The sequence below is a fragment of the Apis dorsata genome, unplaced genomic scaffold, assembly GCF_000469605.1.
Source record: "Apis dorsata unplaced genomic scaffold, Apis dorsata 1.3 scaffold_1047, whole genome shotgun sequence".
NCBI lineage: Eukaryota > Metazoa > Arthropoda > Insecta > Hymenoptera > Apidae > Apis > Apis dorsata.
In genome coordinates this window covers 14,515-27,676 of record NW_006264145.1, presented here as the reverse complement: position 1 = coordinate 27,676, position 13,162 = coordinate 14,515, and the positions used below count along the sequence as shown (strand labels likewise).

The window sequence follows — 13,162 nt, the reverse complement described above, 5'->3', positions numbered from 1 at the left end:
AATTTTAGTATTTTCATTTAATTTATCACTAATTATGCTAATTATATAAATCATTGAATGAATTTATAAGATTTGAAAATAAATAATAATAAATATTGTTTTTGTGAGATATTCGCAATGTATAGATCGCAATATTTCCCAATTCATTATTGTGATGAAAATTTTTATTTATTTATTTAATGATAATATATCTGTTATAGTTTATTATTTAAAAAAAAATATAATATGTATTAAATATAAAATAAAATATAAAATTATTTATAATATAACATATCTGCACATTTAAAATATAATAAGAATTTTTTATTATTACATTAATCGTATATATTATATAATCATATGAAAATTGTAATCTATGAATTACAATTTTCAATTGTATTATTAATTATTTACATATACTAAGTACTCATGAAAATATTCGAACACTATATTATAAAAAAATTTATTCTAATTAAAAATTCTGTTCTTAATAAAAATTTATATATATGTAGAGAAAGTAGAATATAATACGTTATAAGTAAAATATTTTTTTTTATGAAAAATTTTGTTCAAAAATTGACATTGAAATCTACCAAATTTTAGAACTTTTTTATTTTTTTAATACAATTTTATTTAATAATTTTTAACTTAATTTTGTTAATACAATATTATTTACAATTGAATAATAAAGTAAAGTTTAAATTTAAATAATTTATATATTTAAAGTTGTTCTATCTGTATAATTACGATATTATATTTTAGGAAACAAAATATTAAAAATTAAAAAAATATAAATACTAAAAATATTAAAAAAATATTTCTTCAGTGATATCTTATTAAAAAAAAATTTACATATATATCTTGATATTTAATATCTTAGAATAATTATAACAGTATTTTCACAATTTAAATCTTATGTATATATGTTTATTGTTAAGTTAATAGCGTATTGTTTTGTCAACAGTGAAATTTTTAAAATTTTCACTTTCTTAAATGAGTATATATAATTATATTTATTAACATTATATTAACAAATATTAAATATCCTTATATTCAATAAAGTTTTCATAAAATTTTTGCATATTATAGATATTCTAAAGACATTAGTTTATCGTAATATATTGGTTGAGAAATATTGATATAGATTATAACAAAATATTAAAATTAAAAATTAAAAGTCAACTGATAGACTTAATTGATTTTTCTATAATTTTAAACAATTTTTTTTGCGAAAATTTTCGTTTCAACTTTTTTAACGAGTTATTAATGAAATGTATTAATCAATCATAAAATATGTAGACTTGTCGCGCCGTAATTGTAATGTTGAATATATATGTATATTTGATTAATAGTTGGATTCTTCAACGATTGTTCAAATTATGCATTCTATGATTGGCCATTATTTTTCTTTAAAAAATTTAATAAATTTTTTAATAATATTAAAACGAAAATTTTTATAAATAAAAAAATTGTTTGATATCATTCCAGAAAATCATCAGTTGAAATTTGTTGGTTGATTTTTGGAATATTTTGTACATAAAAATTTATTATTACAAATGATCATATTCATCGAAATAAAAATAATCAATTTGTTTTGTATAATTTTTTGATTGTACAAAATGATAGTTATAATAATGATAAATGAAAATTAAAAATAATTAACTTACTAATAGCAGAAAATAACCCCCCCCCCCTCGCCCGTGAAAGCTACAGAATATTCAAATACAAATTGTGCAATTATAATGAATTCATAAAGTGGAAAAATCGTGAAATCGAAGGGAAACTTCATTTTAAGCAATATATTGTTCAAAATCAATTGATTATTAGTATATTATTATTAGCATCAGCATCGAAAATCAACATAGTATTTGCCGAATATAGAATATAGAAATAAGAAATGTGTCATCGAATAAATGTCAAATAAAAAATTTGAAATACGAGAGCACAAATAGGTATTGTCTATCATAATCTGTTTTTTTTGATAAGTAAGAGTAGGATTATTCCAATCCTCAAATATGATTATTAATATATTATGAAATGTGCTATATAAAATAATTTTTACAATCATTAACAATTAATAACATTTATTAAAATGTTTTATAAATATGAAAGTAAAATCTCAATATATAAAAATTTAAAAAAAAATGTATTGATAAATATTGAATAAGTATTAATTTATAAATTGAAAAATAATTATAATAAGTGAAATAAATAAAAATAATAAAATTGCATAATAAAAAATAAATATAATAATAAATTAAATAACTAATATACAAAAATTAATAGCTAAACAATTTTTATCTTTACATCGTTAATTTGCATCATTAACTACCATTTTATGATTAAAGATGATAATTAATCATATTTATAATAATATATATAATTTTACATAGATATACATATATCTTATCGATAATTAAAAGATTATTACTAAAGAATAATCAATTTAATGAACGTAATTGTGTTTGACAAAGTCACAGTGCTATTTAACAGATCAGGTAAATCTGCTGTTTTAAAATAAGAAATACAAAACCAAAATTGAAATACTGTGGAGATACCCATCATGATTATCCAAAAAACACGATGTACAATTTTATACGAAGAATATGGCCAAATGCTGATTAAACGAAGACAAACTTCTATAGGACAGATAATTGTAGTTTTAAGTGACATTATAATTTCTACTATCTTATATACAATTTAAAAAAAAATTTTTCTTTAAAAACACGTATATATTTAAATCTGTTCTAGATTGATAAATGTTTCTTCGAATAGTATATTAGCATTCAACAACGTCTATAAGCAATAGTTCTTATTATGATCAATATCTATTATCTTAATGTCATTATCCAACATAATATTCAACCAAGTTAAATTAAGTTAAATGTATCGATAATAGCTATCACTGATTAGCTATCATTTGTCCCCTCTTTTACAATTTTTTTTTTCTTTTTTATAGTTATATCAATCTTACAAAGTTTGATTGAAAGATTTTGCTTAAATTACTTTAAAATTTTTGATATCTTGCTTTCTATCTTCAATTGAGAAATATTGAAATACATCGTAGAAATTCAATAGAATAATTTCATTTATAGCGACTGACGTACTAGTCGGATTATATTGTAAATATATTTATTTATTTTTTACATAATTACAATATTTTTATACAAAGATTAATTTCTACAATGATATAATTAATAAAATCATTGAAAAATAAATAATTTAAAATTCTTTCATTCAGATAATTAGTTTGTCGCAAAAAATAAAAAAAAAATACTAAAATATTTTAAGTTTCATATAATAGTCTACATATTATGTATAAAAATAATATAATTTGACAAAACATATAGCGAAGACAATAGTATTTAATAATGCTTTGCAATTCCGTTGATTAATTGCATTATATATTAAACAACAAGAAAGATGACCGCCATTATTAAGTATCATTATTATCACTATGTGTCAAATTATTTTGCTTTTTTATTAAAAAAATTAATTTTTAAAAAAAATTAATTTTTAATAATTTCACTAGATATTTTCCTTATTAAAAAGGTCTATTTCATTAGAAAAATTTTATTCCTTAATTAATTATTTTTGCAGTTTTTGTGAATAGTAAATCTAAACCAAAAAATAATTAAAGTTTTTCTTGAATAATATCACAATAGTCGCAGATTAAATAAAATATATCTTGAATGTTTAAAGATTAATTGAATTTAATAGTTGCATATTTAAATACCCACTGTATCCTAATTCTTCTTAATGTAGTTATCAATTAAATAAAATTATTTAAATATTATTACACAAATAATTTCTAAGCAAAAAATGTAAAGACTTGTAATAAAAAAGTTATTATCAATAATTGTTTTATTTTAAGAAAGAAAAATAATCTTTTTCATTTATAATTATAGCAATAACAGAATATATTCTTGTTTGCAATTACAATTTTCTTTAATTTTTTTATAATTATAATTCTTATAATTTCAGTCTAATTGTATATTGAATGCAATATGTGATATTTACCTTGAAATATTAAAATAGGATATTGAGATATTAAAATATGATATTTAAAAATTTCATTAAATAAATAATTTAGCGATATTTTAAATTATAGAAATTTTAAAGATAAATTTTAAAAAAATTTTCAATAATTAATAGATATTTTAAAATTATATCTTTATTTATTTAATATTACTCTTTATAATATATATTAGATACACGCCTAAATTCAATGATATAATGTAATTGTTTTTTTTAATATATTGTCATTAATATTGAAATATATGAAGCCGAAACTTTTTGCATCTAAAAAATTAATCATATTATAAATTAAATAATATAGAAAGTTTTTAATAATGATTAGATTTTTCTTAATTTTTAATAATAATTATTAGATATTCAAAAATTATAAATATGTTCTTATAATTGTGAATATCTTGAAAATAATGATATTTGATATTATAATAATCTCACACTAGCAAATATTTGGACAGAAAGCGTCACAAAATTCCCAGCTGAAAGTATCAATTTTTTTTGAGCTTGTATTAAAATTAATAATACAATTCGTGGATTTATAATAATACTGTCCCGTGGATTTAAATTATACTAAAGTGTGTCATATGCTGTATGAAGAATACTTTCATTCTGAAAAAAATTAATAGTAGAAGAAAATTAATGATTGAGAAAAAAAAATATCAAAGCAAATCAATAAAAAATACTATCGAAAATAATTCGTTACTTTATCATTTAAAATGAATAAAATGCATTGTACACGAATTTTTTTAAGAACAATGTTTAATATTACATTAATGTTGGTGAAAAAAAATTCAATGATGTATAATTTTGTGATTAATTAACTTTGATTTTCAAAATCGAAAAAAATGTTAAATATAATTGTTTCGTTATATAAATTAATATGTATTTAAAATTATTATAATTTATTTTTTTTTGAATTATTTAAAACTATTGTATCGTAATAATTATCGAATAATTAAGCGATATAACATATAATAATATACGATATAATATATAATAATTTTGACTTAAATTTATTATTTTTTCAATACGTTATGGTATATCTTTTTGAATGCTTAGTGCACTATGATAAATAATAATTTTTAATATCATTTAAAAAGATATCAAAGTTAATGCATAATAAGTTAAATTATAATGATAAAAACATTAAAAATAAGTGAAATAATTATACTCATCAATATTTTCTTCAATTTTGAAATTTAACTTAAGGTTATCATATTATGAATATTGATGAATTTCTTTTTTTATCGCAATGCAATCTTTGATTTTAATAAAAGATGTAAAAAAATGAAATTGTATTTATTTGATGAGTTATTTTTAATATAATTCATTTAAAATGCTTTTTGGTAATATAATAGAACAAATATTATACAATTATCTTACGATTAAAAAAATGTTTTGAATCAACCTGATCACAATTTGAAAAAAACATTAATTAATATAAATTAAATAATTTTTTTCAAATTTCAATATATGAAAACTAATTTTATTTTATTAAATGAAATTTTTATAAATTATTTTATATTTATTTTTTAATATTAATCAACTATATTAAATAGATTAATTATAAGATAAATTATTTCTGATTATTCGCTATAAAAAAACTATTAAACTATTTAAGTAAAAAATTATTTAAAATATATGTATAAAAGATATTTTAACTTTAATTTTGTAACATTCAGCATATGAAGAACAAAGAAAATACAAAATATTGTATTTATAATGATTCATGAAATTGATCATATATAAGAGATTAACGCAATAATTTTGATTTTAATGAAAATTTGCATGCATACAGAGCATAAATTATATTATAGAATATTTTTTTTTGACAGAAAAAAAATCTTTGAAAGCAATCTTCAAATTTTCAACACTTTTTATATTTTGTGTTTTGATTGCAATTTTGTTTTAAATTTTTGTTTATAACAGAATGATGAAGCGTTAAAAATTAAACATTTTTTATGATAAAATTTATTTTATGTGTTTAAAACTTTTTAAAAAAAAAATAAAACAGATTTGAAGAAATGTTTCATTTAATATATTATATCATAAATATATATATTATAATTATTTATTGTTTCTTTTGAATAATTAATTTATTATTTTGAAATGCTCTATATTATTAAATAAAATAATATAGATTATACAGAAATTTATAATGAAATTTATATAAAGATCATCGAATATGTATATAAAAATTTTTAGAAGCATAATATAACATGTAAATAAAATAATTTTTACTTCAAAATATATTAAAGAATTAGTCAATGTATTTAATTTAGTATGTATTTTAGTATATATTTTACCTTAAACATAAAATATTCTCCTGTATAGCAAAGAATGAAGGCTTCGCAATTCGCAGCAATATAATAAGGGAAACATTTTATGAATATTGTAGATCCTTGTTCAGTGCCTAAAGCCTGAAATAATAAATAATGCATAATAGAGTATATGTATAAAAAAAATGAATTTCATAAAATATTTAATAAGAACTTATATATAAATCGCTAATTTTAATAACATAAGAGAAAATATATTTTCCATGTTTAAGTTCTAATTATTTTTTACGATAATAAGTTACGATCCCTTCTTACATTAAATAGAAAAGAAAAGTTTAAAAAAATTAACACTGTTTATTATTAATAAACATTCTATCGTTACATTAATATTTAATAACATCTATTATTAATGGTAAAAAATAGAAAATATTATTTGAACAATATTAAAAAAACAAATATGATAAATAAAAAGATTATTCAAGATATTTTTTTATATTTATATTTTTTATTTTAAGATATTTTTAAATTTATTTTTTAATATATATTTTTTTTTAAATTTCAAAATTATGAATATTTTTTTTATGAAATTACATATTAAGAAATATAATTTTGCCAAATAAGCGATACAAGACATGGCAAGCGCATCAATAAATATGAAAAAGAATTATATATATATTTGTATAATAAGTTCCTTTTATCTTTCTCTGCATGTTTTTTCTTTTAGCATTTTTAACATAATTAATCTAAATATGGAGACATGATAATGTAAAGTATTATTTTAATATGCTTAGGATTTCTATGTTTATTTAATTACATAATTTATTTCTTAATTTATCGTTTTAGAAAAATATTTTCATCAATAATAGTTTTTTATGATCAGTCATCTATTTCTATATTTCAAATATAAGTTGCATAATGAATAGTCCAGTTTGCAATGCACAATAACTTTCATCAAATGAAAAAATCCAATACGAATGTTGATTGATCGCTTATATTGATTATTTTTTACAAATGTTTTTAGAATGTAATTAAAGAAAATTCATTATTTTTTTAAAGTTGTTTTTATAATTTTTTATAAAAATACATATTTGATAATAAATTATTTTAAACTTAATTATTTTGAAAATATTTCTTAAAATATTTTTTTAATTTCTAAATATATATTGTATTTGCATTTCTTTATAATGGATTTTGATACATATCAAATAATTTTTCAAAAATACATTAAATATCATGTTTTTAAAAATCAGCGATTTATTTGATGATAGTTCTTTTATGACAAAAAATATCAAATTGACTCACATTTACAAGAATAAATCCTAAGAAGCATATCACTAAAATATTTGATAAAAATTGTATCAGTGTATATAGAAACAAATATTTATTTAACATTTATATATATTTAACATTTTTAGATAAACGAAGAATCCTTTGATGTTTGATAATAATATTTTTCAACATATATAATATTTCTTCTTTATAATGTCTTGGAATTTCAATAAGTTTTTGACATGTGATATCTATTTGACTACCTGTAATACCTAACAATTAAGAAAAAATAAAATAACTAACATTTTTAAATTGTTTTAAACATAATCGTTTAAATCTTTATATATGAATGTAGCGAATTTCAAAACGATTATTAAAATATTGCAATTATTTTGATAAACTTGTGAAGATAAAAAATAAAAATAATATTCGTGACTACAAATAGCTGAATGGAATTAAGATAGGTGCATATCTCTGGAAATTGAATATATATATAGCAAATGGTCTGTATTACAATGAAATATGCTTATATAAGACTGTAATTTCTCACAATGTAATTGATAATATATTATATTATATAATACTCTATGTAGTATTGTATGTTAATTATATCCGACGATCAAAATTATCTTCAGCAGTATTGATGATATAATCTATAGAAAATTTTTCTATGTTTTCTATGACGAGTGTCACATAAAGACACGTATTGATTCATTTCTATGTATTATCCAATGTATGCGAGATTTAATTATATCTATATATAAATATCTAGTATCTAGTAAATCTAATCAAGAATAGGATTGATTGCTATTGAGTATGAAACATATTATAGACTTAGGATCATATATTCTAATTAAATTAAAATGTCTTAAAAATATATAATTGCAATACAACACTAATTGATACTAGTTGCACGTGATTAATAATAAATAGTAATAGTAGAATAGTAAAGTAGCAATATACTAGATTTAAAGTCCTTAAGCAATTGATATATATTGTAATCTATATCATAATCTATATCTGTTCTTTCTTGAATTTTGAAAAGTGATTTCGCACTCTTTGATAAAATGGCGATTTGTGATAGCTTAGTTAATGAACCATCAGATGGTTCAGGTGATATCTTTCATATCATGTTTAATCTTTCTTTATAATTTCTGGTCAATTTTTCATAGTAAAAGCGAAAGAGTCATTTCTTAAGGATCACGATTCTGACATCCATTTAATCTTGCGATAGTAATGCACAATCTTTTATTCCGTTATTGGAGAAATCGTGTTGCTATCTCTTTTCACGCTATGTTTCTGCTATCAGCTGAAACTCATTCAAATGATTCATCTTGATGTCAATAATATAGGAATAGATGGAGATAATTAATTTTATTGAGAAACATTTATATATAATATAATAAAATATTTTTAATAAAATATTTCATTCATTTATAATAAAATATTCTATGGGATTATAAATATTCATTCATGATTGAGAATATGTAAGTTTGAATTGAAGAAAGTATTCGAATAATAGATAATTCTTCATAATTGCAATGAGACTTTCCAATATTTCCTAATAAAGGCTTAAAATCTACACTCTTCGACATTAAACTAGAACATATGATAGAACGAATTGTCTATGGATTATTATCCTAGTTGTAGAATTTGCATAATAAAATCGTAATAAGATACGTGGTTATTTCAAAATAAACTATTTTCGGAATCGTAAAAATAAATAAGCATAAACCTTTATCCTAATTTTATTGCATTCGCTCTATTGTAATGAATGATTCATTAGTATGTATTCGTATTAAAAAAGGATGTATGATTTTGAATCTTAATAGGAGTAGAGTAGTTAATATCAGATAATATCTATATCTTTATTTTAAATATTTGCATCATTATTTTTGTATATGATATCTTGTGTAATGCAGCAAATTTAGCCGTAAAAAATCGATATCATCTACGCGTTGATTTTTGAAACTCGAAACGAAATATATTCCTTCAACTAAATTTATCGCCTATCCTGATATTTGAAGAAGTTAGTAGTTCTTGATATTGGAAAGTTTATTTGTAGCAACAATAAAAAATGAAGTTAATTTTACAGATATCATACGAATTGTAATGTACATTCTTTGATTATTGACATGTTGGGAATAAAGATCATGCTTCACAATGTTTTTTTAGTTATCAAATAAATTGATGATATGTTTCCGCACAATGGAAACACAATCGTTATGAAACGTTTTGCGGAATTTAGTCATTTAATCACTACCTGACTGAGTCTCTATTAATTCGCGCAAATTAAGCTCATGAAAGCCATCGATAACTAATCGAGACTTCGTAATAATCGACAAAAATGAACGGTTCCATAATATATTGTTTTCGCGGACGATTAGTTGATTCATTGAAAATTCGATGAATCTTTCGTCTTTCTCGATTGTGCGAATTGTGTGATAAACTCGTCATTTATTGCCGTACTGCAATTTGAACACTAATTGTTCTCTATCTAATCGTTGAAGATCCATTTTGTCATGAGCATTCGGAAGAGAGATTAGGTAAGCGATGTCGACAGTTATTGCTAAAAATACGAATAATTAGACGCGGAATACATTTGTGTGCATTGCACGTGACGAATTTCACTAATCATATCGAAATACATATTCTTGAAGCTCTTGTGGAAATTGCAATGAAATTCGTCAATTGCGGTATTCACAATAAGTATGTATTTTTGAATTACCGTAAATTTATCAATTAGTAATACATTTCAATTTAATCATTCTTGAAGGAAGTGGATTACGAAGAATTTCTCATGCAAGACAGAAATTATTTAATAGGGATTAGCTTGGATATGAGCTGATGGATCGCCAATTAATCTCTGTATTTTGTACATTTATATACGAATCAAAAATCTCGAAGAATAACTCAACTTTGGATTGGAAAGACTAGATTGAATAGGTATTATTTGTTCTGTCCTTGTAAACATGGAACGGCTATCGATTTCTTTGTTGATGGATTGAAAAATTACGCGTCCATATTAGTAGTAATTCATGATCGAAATCTCGATGAATGCCACACATAGGAAACGATCTGCTCAGTACATCAATTGTTGGGAAAAGTGTGCTGCTGTTCCCAGGTCGAATAAATTCATTTCGCATTAGCAATTTTTTATGCATTTTTTAAATTATAATTTACAATTATTTCAGATCCAATATCCAATTCAAGGACCATATTTGCACTAGCAAATAACTGGAAACTTAGATAGATGTGTGTCTTTGAGTTGGATGTATTGAAGAACAATGAACAGTATTGGAATAGAGATTCGAGCTGATTATACGAGATCGCTATTTTTTGTAATGATTCACAATATTATCATGATTGATAATCTATGTTATTATACTATGTTATTATTAGATACTTATATCAGAATGATAATAAACTAATGATGATTGACAAAATTTTACAATTGCATCTTTTTATAGACAATTTAGAAAAGTCATAAAGCATATCATAGTCAATAATATCGTGGATTATCCTTTAATAATGATGCTTTTACAAAAAGTTTCTTGAATTAGATTTGAGATGAGTATACAAAAACATCTATTTAAAACTGATTTACATATGTCAATCATAAATCTAATTAAAAGTAGGATGATATTAATTACCGTGAAACATTCAAAGTTATGTTGCATTTTAGCTAGGTTAAAATGTCATAAAAATATATAATTGTTAAATGAAAAAATTTTACTGAAAAATGATATTGGCATCTAGCAACATTATTTTAGATTGTTCATTTCGAACCCATTCGATAATAATATAGAAAGTTCTATGCAAGAAAAGACTGAATAAACAGATCATAAATATGTGTTTACTATTTGCGAACAAATAAAAAATTATAATTATGATTGAATGATTTTTCAGAAATCTAGTAAAAGAAATAAAGTAAAATAGATGATAAAATTATAAGAAATTAATATCTTGTTAAAAAAAATTTGCATATATAATCTTAATATTAATATCTTAATTACAGTACTTTCAGAATTTAAATTTGATATATATTTTATTATTAATTTTTATTATTAATAATTTTATTTATATTGAGTTCGTATACTTTTGTGAAATAATGTTTGTAATTATATAGATAATATTTACAAATTATTATAATAAGAATATTAATAAATTAATAAATTAATAAGAATTAAATATCTTCATGTTTAATATAATTTTTATAAAATTTTTGTAAACATTTTAAATATTTTAATTAGTTTATCATGATATATCAATTGGGAAATATTAATTATGACCTATATTATAGATCATAACAATTTTATAGAATGTTCCAAAATTGAATTACAAATATATATGAATAGAATGACAAAATATAACTTTAATAAAAATATAATTTTTAAGTTGATTTCAAAAATTTTTTTCTTTATGAAAATTTTTATTTCAACTTTGTTAATGAGAATAAAAAACACTAGCCAAGCATATAGCACATAAATTAATTATAGTATTGCGATAATAAAATTGGGTATATTTTGGCTCGGCATGATTGTTTGTTGCTTTGATTGTTTGTTTAAATTATGCATTCTATAATTGGCTAATATTTTTCGTTAATAATTTTTTAATAAAACCAAAACAAAAAATTTTGTTGCAAATGAAAAAATTATTTGATATCCTCCATCAATCAATTAATTATCAATGAACTTCTATTAATTAAAAAAAATCTTAGAAATCAAGAGATTCCTTAAACTACTTAGAAAATCTTAGAAATCAAGAGATTCCTCAAACTACTTAGAAAATTTTTGAAAAATGTTATTTTTCTCATTTCAAAAATTTTCAAATATCTATTTATTGTTATTTTTAATTTCAGAATTTTTATAGAAAAATCAGCATATTGGGTATATTTTTAATAAAATTGGGTATATTTTTTTTCTACTTTTTTTTTTTATTTTATTTATTGTATACAAGTTTCAAAGTTGCAAAGACTTTAGTCTCGGTCTTTTTAAGATTAAACTTTATGAATTTAACATCATCAAAAATAATATAAACAGTCATATTCATCAAAATAAAAATAATCAATTTGTTCTGTTTAATTTTTTGATTGTGGAAAATAATAGTTATAATATATATAGTGGTAAAAATTAAAAACAATCAACTTACTAATGCCGCAGAAAATACCATTAACATCCCAGCTGTGAGAGCTACAAAACATTCAAATACAAATTGTGCAACTATAACGAATTCATAGAGTGGAAAAATCATGAAATCGAAAGGAAGCAATAATTTTTTGTTGTTCAAAATCAATTCATTATTAGTATTATCGATATCATCAGAAATCAGCACAATACTTGCTGAATATAAAATACAAGTTGCTGAATAAATGCCAAATAAAAAATTTGAAATGCAAGAAGATAAACGAGTATTGTCCACCATAAGCTGTTTTTTTTTATCAGTAAGAGCACGATTATTCCAATCCTCAAACACAATTGTTAGTATATTGTGAACTGTTTTATATATATATATAAAATAATTTTTAATCATTAACTGATAAAATTTATTAAAATATTTTTATATAAATATTTATTAAAATATTTATTTATTAAAATATTAAT

The 13,162-nt window shown here is 20.4% G+C and overlaps 1 protein-coding gene across 1 annotated transcript in view; it reads right to left on the bottom strand.

Annotated features, from left to right (window-relative positions):
- LOC116186625 (odorant receptor 67a-like) overlaps positions 1–12,901 on the bottom strand; it is a gene marked incomplete at its 5' end in the record, with an annotated part of 17,554 nt that extends 4,653 nt beyond the window's left edge. The window contains 1 exon segment of the mRNA XM_031514521.1: positions 12,711–12,901. Coding sequence (XP_031370381.1) covers positions 12,711–12,901 — 191 coding nt within the window.
- Between the last annotated feature and the right edge of the window lie 261 nt (positions 12,902–13,162).